Source organism: Macrotis lagotis, chromosome 1 (genome assembly GCF_037893015.1).
Source record: "Macrotis lagotis isolate mMagLag1 chromosome 1, bilby.v1.9.chrom.fasta, whole genome shotgun sequence".
Taxonomy (NCBI): domain Eukaryota; kingdom Metazoa; phylum Chordata; class Mammalia; order Peramelemorphia; family Peramelidae; genus Macrotis; species Macrotis lagotis.
In genome coordinates, this window is record NC_133658.1 from 730,629,256 (window position 1) to 730,647,203 (window position 17,948).

Genomic DNA, 17,948 nt, shown 5'->3' on the forward strand with positions numbered 1-17,948 from the left:
GTATATTTTTAAAATACAGCTTAAACAGGAGAGCCTCTAGCATGTCAGACTTCAAAATAAAATTATTTTAATAAGCAGGATTCATTGTTACATACCTGCAAAAAAATAAACTAATAAAAATTGTCACCTCCTCTGAGCTGTCTGAATTCTTTATTCTATTTATAGAATTAGGCAGTTTCATCTGCACACTTTACCTAATAGTGATACTCTGACACTTCAACTGCTTCTACCAGAAAGCATTAGAATCTTTTCCATAGTAATTGACTCTCACTAGAAAGTTATCTCAGGGAACCTTAAGGAAAATGCCCATATAATTTTCCATACATTCACCAAGCAGAAAGATTAAATCAATATACCCTTGAATTATAGAGCTGCACATTTTTTTTTAACAAGAATATTCTCGGGGTATGGAAAATCATTTTCAACTAAAACAAATTTTTCATTAAAAAAGTACAATATTAAACATATATGGGTCTACTGAAAAATCACCATTGCACAAGAGTATGGAATACACAGAATCCCAGAATTTCAGTTTAAAGGGATTTCAGAGATCAGCTATTCCAATCTGTATCTGAAGAATTCCCTTTGGACATCAATGGTAAGAGGTCATCCAATATACTGAAATATGACTCACTCTTTTGAGGGCTTCAGTTTCATTTCTATATAGTTCAAAGTAGGGAATACCTATGGTAGGATGACCGGGACTTTTTCCCAGGATACTGAAACTTAAAATTAGAAGCAACTAATGGCTACATCCATGAAGGCACATTTCTTTCATTCAGTGGACCTCCATCTTGTTGTCCTCCTACCCTTTATTCTATGGCAAGCTATACAATCATGTCACGACCTCTTCTCTTGAAACTTTTACTATTATGCCCTTTTTCCAATATCTAGTGAGCAAAATTCTGACATAATAAAGTTAAAGGGGATCACCTTTAACTCCATTCTTATCTGCTGAACCCTCAAGTCTTCCACCTCCCCCTACCAGTCATTCCTGCCTCCAAGTCCTCTGAGGCCGTATGGAGAGCTAAAGTCAGATAATTGGGCCTTCTCCTAAAGTAACTCTACCCAGTGGGGGCAATCTGAATCATAGCTATGACTAGGACTCATACTATGTCTTCACTGGAGGCATCTTTTTTAAAAAATTTGTCTAATATTTTATTTTTTTCCCAATCACATGATAAAAACAATTTTAACAACTTTTTTTCAAATTTTGAGTTCCAAATTCCCTCCTCCTCCCCTTCATTTAAAAGGCAAGTTATTTAACAGAGATTATACATGTATAGTCATTTCCATGTAAGTCATTCAATGAAAGAAAACAAAGGAAAATAAAACTAAGAAAAATAAAGCAAAGGTATCATTGATCTATCAGTTCTTTTTTCCAGAGATGAACAATACCTTTCCATCATAAGTCCTAAAGAACTGTCATGAATCATCGAATTGCTGTGAATAGCTAATACTGCTATTACTGTATATAATGTTTTCCTGTTTCTGCTCATTTCATTCTGAATCAGTTCATGTAAGTCTTCCCATGTTTTTCTGAGAGCATTTTGGTCATCATTTCTTAAAGCACAATAGTACTCAATCACAATCATATGCAACAACTTATTCAGTCATTCCCCAACTGATGGACATCCCCTCAATTTCCAATTATTTGCCACTACTAAAAGAATTGCTATAAATATTTTTGTAAACATAGCTCCTTTTCCTTTTTTTTAAATTTCTTTGGGATACGGACCTAGTAATGATATTGCTTAGTCATTGCATAAATCATGGTTTTATAGTACTTTGGGTATAATTCCAAATTGCTCTCCAGAATTGGTGAAATCAGTATACAATTTAATCAACAGTACATTGGGATTTATCTCCCTCCATCATTTGTCATTTTCCTTTCCTGTCACCTTAATCAATTTGACAATGTGAGGTAGTAGCTCAGTTATTTTAATTTACATTTATCCCAACAATAGAGATTTCAAGTAATTTTTATATGATTATAGATAGTTTTGATTACTCGATCATAAAACCTGCCTGTTCACAGTCTTTGACCATCAACTGAGTAATGGCTTTAATTTCTATAAATTTGACTCAATTTTTTATATGTTTGAGAAATGCAGTCTTATGAATTTTTTTCACAGTAATGATTACCAACTGTGTATTTCTCTCCATCCTATTCCCCCACCCCATTTTCCTACTTTCTCTCTTCTTTTACCCTGTCCATTCTCAAAAGTGTTTTGCTTCTGACTTTGATCTCTCCAAAATGCCTTCTTTTCTGTCAGCTTTCCCCCATCCCCTTCCCTTTTTAACTTTAGTGAATGGTAAGATGGATTTCCATACCCAACTGAGAATGAATATCATTCCCTCTTTGAGTCAATTCTTCTGAGAGTAAGGTTCATGTTCTCCCCTTTCTATTGTCCTTATGTTCCCCTTCATTGTAAAATCTCTTTTAGACTTCTTTTATGTCAGATAGTTTATCCCATTCTACCTCTCCTTCACTCTTTTTCTCAGTGCATTATTTTTTAAATTTTATTATATTTTCAGGTTTTTTTGTAAGGCAATGGGGTTAAGTGACTTGCCCAAGGTCACAGAGCTAAGTAACTACTAAGTGTCTGAGGCTGGGTTTGAACTCAGGTCCTCCTGACTCCAGGGCTGTCCCGGTGCTCTATCCACTGTGCCACCTTACTGTCCCCGCTCCAGTGCATTCTTCTTTTTTCATCCCTTAATTTTATTTTTATTTTTTTTAGATAATCATACCATCATATTCAACTCTCATCTCTGCTTTTGGTCTATGTATTAGTTCTAACTGCCCTAATAATGAAAAATAAGTTATAATATTATTTTACCATTTAGGAATATAAACAGTTTAACCTTATTGAATCCCTTATAATTTCTCTTTACTATTTATCTTTTTATGCTTTTGCATCTTGTATCAGAGTCGAATTTTCTATTCAGCTCTAGTTTTTTCAGCAGGAATTTTTGAAAGTCCTCTATTTCATGGAATATTCATTTTTTATCCTTAAGGATTATATTAAGTTTTGCTGAGTAGGTGATTTTTAGGAGTAACCTTAGTTCTTTTGCCCTCTGGATTATCATATTCAAAGTCCTTTGATCCTTGAATACAGAAGGTGCTAAATCTTGTGTCATCGTGACTGTGGCTACATGATATACATGTATTGTTTCTTTTTGCCTTCTTAAATTATTTTCCCCCAGATCTGGGAAGTCTGGAATTTGGCTATAATTTTCCTGGGAATTTTCATTTTGGAATTTTTATTCATGAGGTGATTGTGAATTCTTTCAACTTCTATTTAACCTCTGGTTTCAGAATATCAGGCAGTTTTCTTTTAGAAGATGATTTCTTTCTCTGGCTCCACCTCTCCATACCAGCCATGGATCAATCCATCCATGTAGAGCTCTCCTTCCTATAGCATCCCCAATATGTGGTCATAGGAGAGCACATCTTAAAATACAGGTCAAGAAACCTAATCAACTGTGTGTGTGTGTGTGTGTGTGTGTGTGTGTGTGTGTGTGTGTGTGTGTGAGAGTGAGAGAGAGAGAGAGAGAGAGAGAGAGAGAGAGAGAGAGAGAGAGAGAATGAGAATATAAGTCAAGGGATTTCTGAAAAGCACTTATGGTACAATTATGCTAAAGGTCAATGAATTTGTCCAAGAGAGGACCTTTGCAAAATTTATTATTATTCAGAATTTAGCAACAAATAAAATGAACAGCCTAACAGAAGGTTATGAGGAAGAGGTTTTCTACATCATAAGACACTACAAATACAAATCATCATTACAATCACATTACCATCACAATCATCATTATTACTATCATCTTCCTCATAGCTGTCCAAAAGTGAAATGAGATGCTTCAGGAAGAAATGAAGTAAAACCCAGATGACCACATACTGAGAATTCTATAGCAAGGAGAGTTCCTCATAAACGAGTTGATCCATATTAACAGTTCTTAATTATCTTTTTAATATTAGAACATGGGATGGGCCCTTACCATTGCTACTGTGGTAATATTAAGAGAAGGGGGAGAAGGGAATAAGCATTTATTAAGTATTATGTACCAGGAACTACACTATTTATAATATATTACATATTTATTATATTATATATATTATAAAATTTTTATCTCATTTGATCCCAATTTTACAGTTGAGTTAACTGAAGCATAGACAGGTTAAATGACTTGTCTAGGATCACACAGCTAGTAAGTACTGGATCTGAACAAATGTCTTCCTGACTCCAGGCTCAGTTTCCTATCTACTGTGTGATCTCACTGCCTCTTAATTTGGATTAACCTATTTAAAATGCATAATTCCAGAAAAGTTGCTATAAATTCAACAAAGCTTACAAATTGATTTCTTTTTCCTAATCACAAGAACAAAATACATATACGTATGCGTATATGTGTGTATTATGTGTGTGTGATGCCCATATCAAGTGTGCACTGACAGGCAATCCCGATAATTTCAAATTTACTCTGATTCCTTTTCTCTTCTTCTTCTTCTTCTTCTTCTTCTTCTTCTTCTTCTTCTTCTTCTTCTTCTTCTTCTTCTTCTTCTCCTTCTTCCCAAAAGGTAGAAAAATCACCTGCTCCACATTAAGAAAAGATCAGAAAGGAAGAGGAATAATGCTGAATTGAAGAAGAAACACATTTATGGATGTATGTGGGAGATAAGGGGTTATATTATTCAAACTTTCTAGGAAACATTATATTTAATGCAATTTCTTAGAAAAAAAGAGGACAGTTATTACTTGGAAAGGAAAAACCTTCAGATAAAGAGAAAGAGATGAATATATTGAAATATATTTTTTGACAGTTTGCCGAAATGATGAACTCATCCTGCTTCAGATATGGAGGTCATGACTTTATTTCTACATATCCCTGCAATCAGCATTTCCCCCCTCAACCACAAAAGAAACAGAATATATCACAGAATCATTTATTGATTAAAAGATCTGCTATTCTCTTCTCTGAGGATGGGAACATTTTCCTTCTGTAAAATGTCTTCTCTTTCCTTCACAAATGGAGAAGTTCAGTGTTTGTCACATTGAAGAATGAGTGAACTCACTCTTGGCTAACAGAGGGAAAGCAATGAAATTATAGGACATCACTTCTGAGTACAATTCCAGTCTCTGGTTCTCATTTGCTGCTGAACTCAGCCCTAAATAACATTAAAGAAAAGGGCAAAAACAAATGGCAAAGAAGCCTTGAAAATTATTTATATGTGTCCTTGCTGTGATATTGTCTTCAAATGCACAGAGTCATATGGGGGACTCTGCACATTAAGAAACTTCTTTTCTTCCCACCAGTACAAAAATTTTAATTAGACAAAATCTTCAAGCTATTTGTTTTTCCACAAAGGGTGGTACTGCATGCCATCTGGACCATCCATTAAGCTTTTTAATTTTTTGTTAAATTTTATTTTCAGAAGAACCTTCTCTAAACAACAATAATTAGCCTCAGAAGAAAATGCAACATAACACAACTTTTGGTGTAAAGAATGACACTTTGGGCTACTAATCAATCAATCAGCAAGCATTTCTTAGTCTGACTACAGAAACTACATTCTATAACACAGATGCAAAGACAGAAATTAAACCTTATAGGGGCAGGCACCATACGACTATATACATATATATATATATATATATATATATATTTATATATATATATATATATATATATATGATACATACAAAATGTATACAAGGTAAAACGAAGTGGAGTAGGAACAGCTGTCAGACAAGTAAAAGCTCCATGTCAAAGATTGGCACCATGAAGTTTAAAGGGAAATAAGACATGTGTAAGAAAAACAAGGTAAAATATACAACTACTAAAGAGAGTTATAAAATACATTTGTCCAGAGGATAGAGGAAGGATTTTTCTGACTGAACGGATCATCTAGGAGGGCAGTTGAAGCTGGTGGGGAATAGACATTCCAGATGAATGTATAGCATGACTACAGCCAACGAAGAAGTGAATGGACTGGGATTTCATGGACCTAGCAAATGGATCCATTTGGACTGAATAGTAATGGGTTGTTGAAAGGATCAATAGGAAGAGTTTTGCTTTTATTTTTTTTTAAAGTAATTTGGAACCAAATTTCAAAGGATTTAGAATTTCAGGTTAAATTCAGTTAATAAGCATTTATTAATTACTTGCTCTGTTACAGGCACTGTGGGAAGCACTGGGGATTCAATAAAAGAAGTAAAAGATAGTACCTGCCCTCAAGGAACTTACAAACTAATGGCAGAGACAACAAGTGTATACATACATATAGGTATATGTATGTATGTGTGTATGCAAATGTATATTATATATATATATAGAGAGAGAGAGAGAGAGAAAGAGAGAGAGATTGTGTGTGTGTGTGTCTGTGCATATATGTGTATATGTATGTGTATATACACAGTTTTATATAGGAAATAACTGAGAGGTAGGAAAGGTTTTCTAAAGAAGATGGGATTTTGAAAGCACTGGCCCTGGAGTCAGAAGTACTTGGGTTCAAATCTGGTCTCAGACACTTAATAACTTAATAATTACCTAGCCGTGTGGCCTTGGGCAAGCCACTTAGCCCCATTTGCCTTGCAAAAAAAATTACCAAAAAAGATGGGATTTTGGCTGGGATGTACCAGTCATAAGCCTTAGAAGTCAATAAGTGGAGAAGAGAAGGGAGAGGATCCCAGGTATATAAAAGAGATGAGTGTCTTGTTCATAGAATAGCCAGGAAGCCAGTACCAACTGGATTGAAGCATACCTGGCAGGGTGAAAACTGAAAAGAGTAAAAGAGGTTGATGTTGACTTTTACAAGTTATGGTTTTGCCTAAAAGACTGTGAAAGTTTGTGAAGAAGGAAATAACCTGCTCAGTACCACATTTAAGGAAGAATAAACTGGATGGCAGAGGGGAAGGTACCAGAGGTCTCAAGGGGTACAACTTTGGTCCAGGTGAGATGCAGTAAGGCCTTGAATTAGGATTAGTGGAAGGGAGAGAAGGAACTAAAAGATAGCACAAAGGATGACTGCGCATTGACAGCTTGGGGATAGAGAGAAGTCAAAACTAACTCCTAGGTCTCTCTGATGGGAGATGGCTGTGTCTGCCATTAGGATACATGAGAAATTTTGGGTAAATCTGGATCCTGCAGCCTCTGGTTGAGTCAAGTCCTGGACTCTAGGACCTCTGCCTGCCTCTACTGGATATTCATTGTACAAGTAGTTTCCTTAACTTCTGATTTTGGAGAAGTGGGAACCTTTAGGAGCTTAGTCCTTCATCACCTCTGCTCTTTCCCTGTTTATAGAGGATATATTTTGTTCTTCTTCTCTGATCACGAAAAGCTGAGCATACAGACCTGGGGAATCTCCCAGATAACACTCATAGTTTGTCAAATTAAGGAGGGCATGCTGACAGCAACTAGATAAAAAGTGTCATCTCTCTGAAAAGCTAATAGATTTGTGATGACCCACAAATGGGGTGGGCTATGGCTGAAATGTCCATCTCCATGTAGATGACTATCAGTGAGTGTCACACTCAAAGGAAGCAGGTCTCAAGGAAGTCTTATTTCCATCATATTAACATACTCATTATTCAGTGAATGGGTAAGTTAACAGAATCATCTTCTTTTCTACCAACCCCCCAAAACTAGACTTACCCATGCATATTTCTCATTCATTTATTATATTTCTTAGCTAAAGCTTATCACCCCCCCTCTCTTCAACTATAAGTTAATAAAAAGCACTTGAAATTGTAGCTTCTAAGAGTCTATAACATGCATTCAAAATTTTTTCTCTTTTTTATACTAAAACCTAAAAAACTTAAATGAGACTAATTATGCATTTGCAACACAGAGAATAACATTTGTTTCTCTAGTAGCTTATAAGTATTAAAATAACAATATTAGCTAGCATTGATATAAAGCTTTAACTTTTGCAAAACTTATTTACACATACTTTTTATATGTAAAATAAATCTTGGACATAGATACATTACCCTTATTTTATAGATGAGGAAGCTGAGACTGAAAGAGGTTAAGGGATTTTTCAGGGTTAAGTATCTAAGTATGTATCTGAGGCAGGATTCAAACTCAGGTTTTCCTGTTTCCAGATCTAGTACCCTAAATAAATAAATAACATTCTTCCTAATTAAGTCACAAGTTTATTAAGTTACATAATATTATTATTAATTATCTATCAACATGGCTTAAGGAATAAGGTAGGATATAATTGAGACTATTTCACATCTCATTCTGACAAGTATTTTTGGTATGATCTAAGGAAACTCATTTAACTTTGGAGACTCAGTTTTCCAATTTATGGAAATGAAGAGAATACCGATATTCCTTTTCTTCTACCTTTCATCTACATTATTCAATACTCTTGACGACTTGCAACCTTTGAACACCTCCTCTCTTGGTTTCTGTTATACTACACCTCTCTGCTCCTGGTTCTCCTTTGTGAGTTCCTTGTGCTCCTTTGTCCAGTTATGTAATCATCCCTCAAAATTCTGACCTCCTTCCTCTTCTCTTCTCCTTTAGTGATATTCACATGATTCCCAACTATCACTTCTATGTGGACGATACCCATTATGTACCTCCAGGCCTAACCTCTCTCCTGTGTTTCATTTAGCTATCAAAACTGGAACCTTAAGCCAGCATGTCCCAAAATGAACTCAAATCTTTCCCTTAAAACTTTCTGAGAGTTTAATTTAGAGGCAATTTATGTTTTTTGTTTTATTGTCATTATTATCATTACTCTTCTTTTTACAGCATGTATGGTGAATTTCTGTGCAAAGATCTTTTTCCAGGAGGTATATACTTCTCATTCCTCAAAGCACAAGTTGCATCCTTCTGGTTCTTTACTTTTGGGGAAGAATTTCAAGCCAACTAACCTTAGTTTTTGGGAAGAATCTCAAGCCAAGATACCTTGGTGCCCAGACTAAGAGGCCATGCCTTAGAAGACTTAACCCTTTCAGCCGCTTTAGTGCCTCGGGGAGTGGGAGGGTATTATTATCTAGGCAGGCTCCAACCCTTTACTTTACTCCCCAGTCATCTACTGGGCAACTACCATGTTACTATAAAAAGATTCTTCATCAATCTATGCTTTCCAGTTCTGCAACCAGAGCAAATCAATATTCCCATTGTTACTGGAAAGACTGCATTATTCATCTTCCCAATGCCTCTATTTACCATTTCTGCAGCTTTCCAAATGAAAGCATCTCTTCTTGGCCATCACTGCTCTATATCTTACTCTTTCCCTCATTAGATGGTATTTTCCTTGAAAGCAGAGACCATCTTTCATTTTTAAAATTTGTAACCCTAGTACTCAGTGCACTACTTGACAAGGTGTTTAATAAATGATTTTTCAATCATTTATTCATTCATTATTCAGTCTATAACTCCATATGTTCATGAGTGCTTCTTTCCTTCTTACTCTAACACATTTTTCTTCCCTTCAGACTACTGACAACATAGAATTCCCCAATCCTTTCAGATTTTTCTGCTCCTATTTTCCCTTTGAAGCACATTTTTCCATTCTTTCAAGAAGTAATTCATTCTTTCTAATAATCAAAAGGAGAGAAGAGAAACATTCCTCCATCTCTCTTAAACATTCTTCTTTTGGTGCATTCATAGTTATTATTTGCTACTGGCAGAGACGTAAATATAATGTACTGATTATTTTCTTTTTTGTTTTGTTTTGTTTGCAAGGCAGTGGATTTAAGTGACTTGTCCAAGGTCACACAGCTAGGTAACTATTAAGTGTCTGGAGCCATTGAACTCAGGTCCTCTTGTCTCCAGAACCAGTGCTCTATCCATTTGCACCACCTAGCTGCCCCTACTGCTCATTTTTTATTGTTCACAGCAATTCTTCTTCCCTTCCATATTTTCTGGAAGCAGGATATTTAATTCTGATCCTCAGTGATTCCTTTTTTATTGGCAAGGTAACAGAGTTAAGTGACTTGTCTAAGGTCACACTGTTAAATAAGTAAGTAAGTGTCTGAGGCCACATTTGAACTCAGGTTTTCCTGATTCCAGGGCTGGTGCTCTATTCACTACATCACCTAGTGATTCTTGCTGGTGACTAGTTTGTGACTAACCATTAAGGCAAAATTCTATGCCAATTTCTTGGTGACTCAGTTACTCGGAGATCAGGCATTTGGGGTTTCCTAACGAGATTGTATTTATATAAAGTTTGCTATTTTTCTTCCTTATAAGACATGTTTTTATTCAGGTTAGAATGCTGTCCTTCACTACTACCTCTTGAAATCTTGAGATTAAACTTAAATACCATCCTTTCAATTCTTAGTATTATCCCTGCCTCCATCCTCCCTCTCAACTACTTGGTATATATTTTATGTTTTAATTGGTCTGTTTCTTACCCTATAGAGTAAAAGTTCTTTGAGAATAGGCACATTTTGTCTTTGTAACCCCCAGAGCCTCATCTATTAGACATGACATAACATTGAATAGAAATTGGATTTCTAGTCCTTCTAGTCTTTTCCTTTCCTCCTCTCCTTATTTTGCTAATGAGATTTTAGATACTTATTCCTGTACAGTTGCTTTTGTACTTCAATATCTTCTGGTTTCAGCTGATATTCTTATTGAATGTTCAAAATCCCCTCCCCCCATTAATTCTTGATATCATTCATTCATTTGTTCATTCAACAGCTTTTTGCTGAGTATTTCTGGTCCATCTATACTCCAGATATCATCTGTGCATGAAGTGCTGTACCAGATTGCCTTGTTAACAAATGAATAATAAGAGTTAATAATAAAATCCAGGCAATTGTATAGTGTTTTAGATTTTATAAAGTGCTTTACAAATATCTTCTCATTTTATCCTCACAATTACTAGAGGAGGTAAATGCTATTATTATTCCACTATTTTATAGATAAGGAAGCTGAGGCAGTCAGAAGTTAAGTGACTTGCCCAGAATCACAGAGCTAGTATGTGTCTGAGGATTTAAATTCAGTTCCTTCCATCTTCAGGTTGCTCTATCCAGTAGACCACCTTTCTGCCTAGTAATAAACTATGAATAAATGAAACAATTGATGGTATGATAAATGAAATAAAAATTTTAAATTTGTTGATGGCTCCACCATAGCACAGAGTGACTATGGATTCTTGAAGGTTTTGCTAGTACAGTTCTGGCCTCTAAGTTCTCAGTGCTGGCTTTCTTGCTTAAGAATTGATCCATATACCTCGTTTCTGACATTTCTTATCTCTGAGACCTTGAAAAAGTCACTTAACTTTTGGCCCCAATTTCTGCAGAGATAAAAGGAATGTGTTATATTCTCTCTCTTCCTACTTCTAAACCTATCACTGATTTTATTCAATGGTTGTATATTTGTTATCTAAAGACCCATCCATGTTCATTGAGAGGCTCATTAGCAAAGTGGTCACGAAATGATGAAATTTTGGCTACAATTTCTTCCAAAGACTGTCTAACAAATCAGAAAGAATATTTGATCTGCATCAATGGAAGGTATTTATATTGTTGTTCAGTCACTTCTGTCTTGTCTGACTCTTCATGACCCCATTTGGGGTTTTCTTAGCAAAGAAAACCCATTTTTGCCATTTTCTTCTCCAGCAAGTAATGGAAGGTATACAAAAGTGATAGATGCACATATCCCTGAAATACTGACGTTTTAAAGTTTGTTTTGTTTTGTTTTGCAAGGCAAAATGGGTTAAAGTGGCTTGCCCAAGGCCACACAGCTAGGTAATTATTAAGTGTCTGAAACCAGATTTGAACCCAGGTACTCCTGACTCCAAGGCCGGTGCTTTATCCACTCCACCACCTAGCCACCCCTGAAGTTTTAAAGTTTTAAAGGAATTTTTAAAGGCTCTGATTCTATTGACATTTCCTAGGTGTCTCACAATTTCCCAGTTGCCTGCCTACTTAATTACGATGTGTACAACTTTATGAATCGAATTTGAGAATATTTGGCCAGCTACCAGAATGCAAAAAAAATCCATTATTTTACTACCTAAGCTCATACAAATCCAACCAAAGTTCATTATTCAAATCTAGCAGTTCTGTATTTTTTCCACCATCTTGCATTATAAAGCAACACTCTCCCTCCCCCCACTGATGAACCATGGGAGAGTACAAATACAAATTTTGAGATTTAAGGTACAAGATTCACTATAAATCTGACACTTCCTCATATATGTGGCAGCTAGGTAGATAAAGTATTGGACTTCAAGTCAGGAACTGTTTGTCTTTTTCCTAATTTGTAAAATGGGGCTAATAACAATATCTACATCCCAGGGTTGTTATGAGGATATTTGTCACAGGGCTATGATGAAATATTTGCAAAGTGTTTTGTAATTTTTAAGTTGCTCCAAAGAAGCTAGTTATTATTATCACCAACAAAATTATTACTGGTATGTTTTAAAAATAATTATTATTTTGTATGAGACAAATTAGAAAAAATTTACTTTAAAATCCTGATTATTATTGGAGATTTACACAACTTAAAAGAGAAATAAAGAACTCAGAGAATGTTCAAAGAAGAGTGATAAAAAGTAAAGGATTGAAAAAGAGTACTCCAAGTAAAAAGTGTTAGGAATTTGAATTTTTTTGGTGTTTACAAAGATGTCAACTAGTGTAGCTAATTGTGGAAGATAGCAGATAATATTTAAATTAGCAAAACTTATTTAAAATAATTATTTTAAAATTAATTTAAATAGAAAGATAATAGGTTTAGGTTTAAGTTGGATTTAAATGAGAATGTTCTAAGTGAAACCTTAGTCTAAGTATGAGAGAGAGAGAGAGAGAGAGAGAAAATATGTGTGCAGTGAGATCCCTTTCCTTGTCTATAAGAGTAAAACAGCTGTTCATCTGTCTAAAATGTTTTAATCACAATCAGGAGCTTTTGTACCCACGGTGGTGGTGAACAATAGTGAACAATGCTCTCTGAACTCTCAAACCAAGGCTGGAAGGGGGAGCTTAGTATGCAGCACAGCTAAAACTTCAAGCTATAGTATTAGTTTTTTTTAAGTAGTGTCTCACTCTCTGACCCCATTTGGGGTTTTCTGAGCAGAAATACTAGAGTGGTTTGCTATTTCCTCCTCCAGCTCATTTTATAGATGAGGAATGGAAGCAAACTCAGATAAGTGACTTGCCCAGGGTCACACAGGTAAGAAGTGTCTGAGGCTGGATTTGAACACAAATCCTCCTCACTGCAAACCTATCACTCTCTGCACTCTACCACCTAGCTCCCCTGTCATGAGAATGTGGGCTTAAACTGCCTGTGTCTGTCCCTCTCCCAGAGGTTCGAAGATGTCAAGAGAATGAATGGACAAAGAATTCACAGCTTCCCTTGAAGTCAAAGGAGGTGATAGATAGTTATGGGCAAATGGACTGGGGGGGAAAAAAGGCTTATTACATTATTTAAGATCTTTGCTACTACTTTGTTAGGTTTATCAAATGCTTTCTGTTTTGCATTTCTGCGCCTGTTGGCTTTGTCTAGGAGATTTATGAAATGAGGCCTCAAGAGCTGTGGTGTGAATAAATGAAGTGTCCCCCAAAGAGCCATGAACCTGAATATAATAATTCAGAAGGAGCGTGTGGCAGAGGAAACGGGGGGGCGGAGAATGCAACATTTCTAAAATTCATGTTTGAGTCAACCTTACTTCTTTATGCTAGGACCTTTAATGTCAGATAATACATATATTCAGATAAGGATGGAATCAAAAGACCTGATTTTGAATCTCAGTTCTGTCTCTTACTACCTATGGGAATTTGGGCAAGTCCCTTATCCCCTCTGAGGGTTAATTTCTTCTTCTGTAAAAGGAAGGGAATGAATTAGATGCCTCCTAACTTTAGCGTTATGATCCTATGGTCTAGTAGAAACTAAGTTAATCTAGCATTATATAGTTCTTGAATACTGGGCAGTGAAGGTAAACACAAAGAAAAATAATGAAGCATATATTACTTAAACTATCAAGAATCAATATACTCTCTAAAACCCTAAGTTACAGTTGATTTAGCAAACTGCATCCATGGTGAAAGCTTACAACGGGAGATGTCCACACTGATTACTTTATAGGTCTAGACCAAAGAAAAAGCAAATACCACTTATCTCTTGCTCATGAAAATTAGTATTTCTTAAAACTATTTCTTGGGGGGAGGATAATAAGAGGGGGATTGAACGGCAAGTTAATACTTTTCAAATGGGAATGAAATGATTAGTCTGAGATTGTTACATATCCCATGAAAGACAGAATTATGAATGATAAAAGTTTTTCTTAAAGTGTCAGTAGCTATTAATAATCTCATTTACTTCTATTCTATGTATTCTCATTAAAATGTTAGAGAGCAATAATTTAATAACTTACCTGAAGGATCAGAATGATAGAGGTTGGTAGCATTTGCAATCGGTCCTGGTGGATGAAGAGATGTACCTGAAGACCTCTGACTTGCAATAAGAATCCTGCTCTTAGCAGATGGGAGCCGGGACATAGCACCCAAGCCCAACTGGGGTTTAAGAAGCATGGCAGATCGGTAGAAAGTTGGAGGTACTTCATAGTGGGTGTATGGGGGTGAACAAAATTCTTCCTTCCCAGGTCTGTCTGTAACCTTCAGAGAAAGAAATAATTAGAAGAAACACAAGATGATGGGCATGATGGACAAAGAAATCAGGAGACCTGGGTTCTAGTTCCAGTCCTACTACCTATTAGCCACAGCTAAAGGTAAGTTACATAGTTCTCTCATTTATAACATGTTCTATGAGGACTTTTCCAGTTCTGGAATACTGTGACTGAGTACACATATTTTACACTTCATTTTAAGATGACATAAACAGTAATTGTACAAGTTTCTGCCTTCAGGGTTTTTTTACATGAGCTCATGAGATGGCCTAGGTGTGCTTAGAAAACTGTGAGAAAATCTAAATATTTTGAAAACTCACTCTGTTACTTGAAGAGATCTCGATGGCAATGAAGCCTTGCAAATAAGTAGAAAGGCATTACCAGTCTATGTGAGGAACATTAGCCTATCAGTAGTCAAAGAACTAACCCAGCACTGATAAATGCTGTTACTAGAGAAGAGTGGGTTAATTTTCTTTTCTTTCTTTCTTTTATTTTTTTTATTAATTTCCAAAGCTGCAAATAAAAAGCATATTGTTGGATGGCCTTGCTGCATTGAAATGACTGAAAGCTGAAGGAACCCCAAATTAATCCATCATATTCTGGAGAGCAGACATTTCCTTTTTCTCCTATGATTAAAGTAATTAGACCAAGGAAAGTCCAATAAAAGTTTCTCTTTCTCCAGAAAACTTAAGATAAGGATTTTTTCTCTGTAGTTAATGGTCTAGATTAGAGTCCTACTTATGAAAAGTCTTTTTAAAGGGAAAATCTTCTGTACTGGTAAAGACTTATTAATATTTCCTGTATCTCATTTATATTAAAAATGAAAAAATGAGGTGAAAAATCATGATTCAATTTCCTTTAAAATTTAATCAAAAATAGCGCCTGGGGCTATATATGCAAAAATATACTGGTTAATTAACTCTGCTATAACTTACCATGCATTTAATATGTCAAACTACTCTATTTAACAATTATAAGCATTTAAAACAATACACTTTAATAGAGGCTATAAAAGCTTTGATCCTAACTGTTTGAGATATCATCCCAATTTGACATTTTTAATACTTTAAAAGATACAAAATTTTCCTCAAGATTACCATTATTGAAATGAGAAATTAGGTCTCCAAAGCTTTTATTATCAGAATTACATTGTAAAATAGGCAGGAGAGCTATAGTAGATATACTAATTTCAGAGAGTGTCACATTATAGTCCTATGAAAGAATATTCTCTCTTTGTTTTCTGATCTTGGCGGGGAGGAGGCAGGTCTCTGAATCTAGTTGTGTTGTCTTAGTTTAGTTTAGTTTTTTTCCAAATATATTTCTAGAACTAATTTTTAAAATTTTAAAATATTTATGTCTTGATCAAAAACAACTTGCTACTTTTGAACAAGTTCCCTTTCTGGCAATTATTAATACTTAAAAAAAAATAAACAAAAACCTCAACTTCCTTAGGTTCATTTAACAGCTTCTGTTGTGTTTTGATCATTCCTGTATTTTCTCAGGTCTTTGGAAACAGATGTAGTTCCCAGGTCAAACTCACTCTTTCCATAATGACCCCAAGGATGTCATTATCTACCATGCCTTGTCATTTTGTTAGAGAATTTGCCTCCAGTTAAATAACAAATCTCTCAGTATCAGAAACAGAAATGAGTTTCAAATGTAAAAAACATGAATTTTTAATAGAACAGGCCAACCTGCAAAAAGCTTCAAACCACTTGCTTTCATCTCTGTTGACAGAACACTTGAGGTAGCAGAGACTGGCCGCAAATACACAGAAATCAATGCAAAATGCTTCTTCAATGATGAGAATATATTCTTATGGGGAAGTCTTTAGATAAAACAAAAAAAGAATAAAAGGTATTTTGATAATTTTTTTAAAATGCTGACACTTGCACTATACAAATTAAAAATCTGCTTGGATTAACCCAGGGCTGTCAGTCACTCTGCCCAAGATTTAGGCTATCATCTCCCTACTTTATGCCTTGGACAATCCTATCACCAATACCTGTTCAGATTCACCTCCCTGCAAGTACAGGACTGTTCATTCAGAAATAGTTCAGAGGAATGGGTAGGGAAAAGCATTCCCAATATCCCCTCCTCTAGGAAATATGCTGTGCTAATCTCTCTGTGTTCAATATCCTGCTGTGCTACCTGGGGGTGAGGTTAGGGGCCTATCAAGAATTGGAATGCAAGTAGATTGAATACTTTTTTGCTGTCTCAGTCATTTTATTTAAAATGCATGGTTTCTACATTTGAATATTCCTTCTCTTTCTGTTATTCCAAAACTTGTTATCTTAGCAGAGGCAAATTGAAATCATCAGTTTCAGAATTGCTCTTGGAAAATTTCCTAAAGTCTCTGCCCTAATATGTTCTTTATAAAAGGCCCAGCTTACATTATAGTCTTTGTGAAACTTGTATCACCCATGCATTTCTTCTTGCACTATTATAGCCCTGTATTCCACTGGTTATTTACCAGTTGAACCATATCCCCATATAGTAAAGGAAGTAATCATGGAAATTATTCCTACCCAGTAGCCTACCCTAGAGCTCCTCATCTCTATCTTATAGGCTAAAGGGAATAACTGAAGGTGTCTGATTCAATACAACACAATTATTTTAAGCATACACTCCATTCAAGGCATAGTTCAAAGATCTCCGGTGTTCCAATCAGTGTGAAAGTAGGATTTATGGTAAGCATAAGGTATACCAGTCAGAGGGAAATGAAAAATCCATCATCCTAGTTAGTCTTGGCCCAGAGCATGCCCAGTTGAATGACTGAAGTCATACATATGTGCAAATGAACCTACTTTTCCAAGTTTTGGACCTGATCTCAAAAGGTAGAAGTGAATTAAATGCTGGGGAATATATCCAGTCATAATTGCTATTAAATGGGATAAGGGGGAATACAAGGAGGGAAAAGGAGAACTCAATTCATCAGACATTTATTAAGTGATGAGGATGCTCAAAATGATGTGCTATTTGGGAATATACATGAACCAAAACAAAGAAAGAGGGAAAAACTGGAAGGGAATCAGAGAAATAGGTAATAACTTAGTCTTGTCCCTAGACAAGGTTCCTTTCATGGGGAATTATTGTGACATAAGTGTTTATTTTCAAGAAATGCCTAAGATGGGGAGAATCCTCTCCTTCAAAAATCCAATCCACGTATACTCTGCCAACTGTGTGTGTGTGTTTGTGTGTGTGTGTGTGTGTGTGTGTGTGAGAGAGAGAGAGAGAGAGAGAGAGAGAGAGAGAGAGTTAAGAGAAAAATTCCTCAAAAAAAAATCTGTTCAAATGAAGATGTGAACAAAATTTAAGGAGGATTTTTATGTTGTATTTCCTTCTTCTTTTG

General features: G+C 35.5%; 1 protein-coding gene across 4 annotated transcripts in view; it reads right to left on the reverse strand.

The window, feature by feature from the left end:
* MTUS2 (microtubule associated scaffold protein 2) overlaps positions 1-17,948 on the reverse strand; it is a 675,509-nt gene that overhangs the window by 436,545 nt on the left and 221,016 nt on the right. For all 4 annotated transcript variants that reach the window (XM_074216122.1, XM_074216124.1, XM_074216121.1 and 1 more), the window contains one exon: positions 14,345-14,585. In XM_074216122.1, the coding sequence (XP_074072223.1) occupies positions 14,345-14,585 (241 nt within the window). The remainder of the gene's footprint in view (positions 1-14,344; positions 14,586-17,948) is intronic.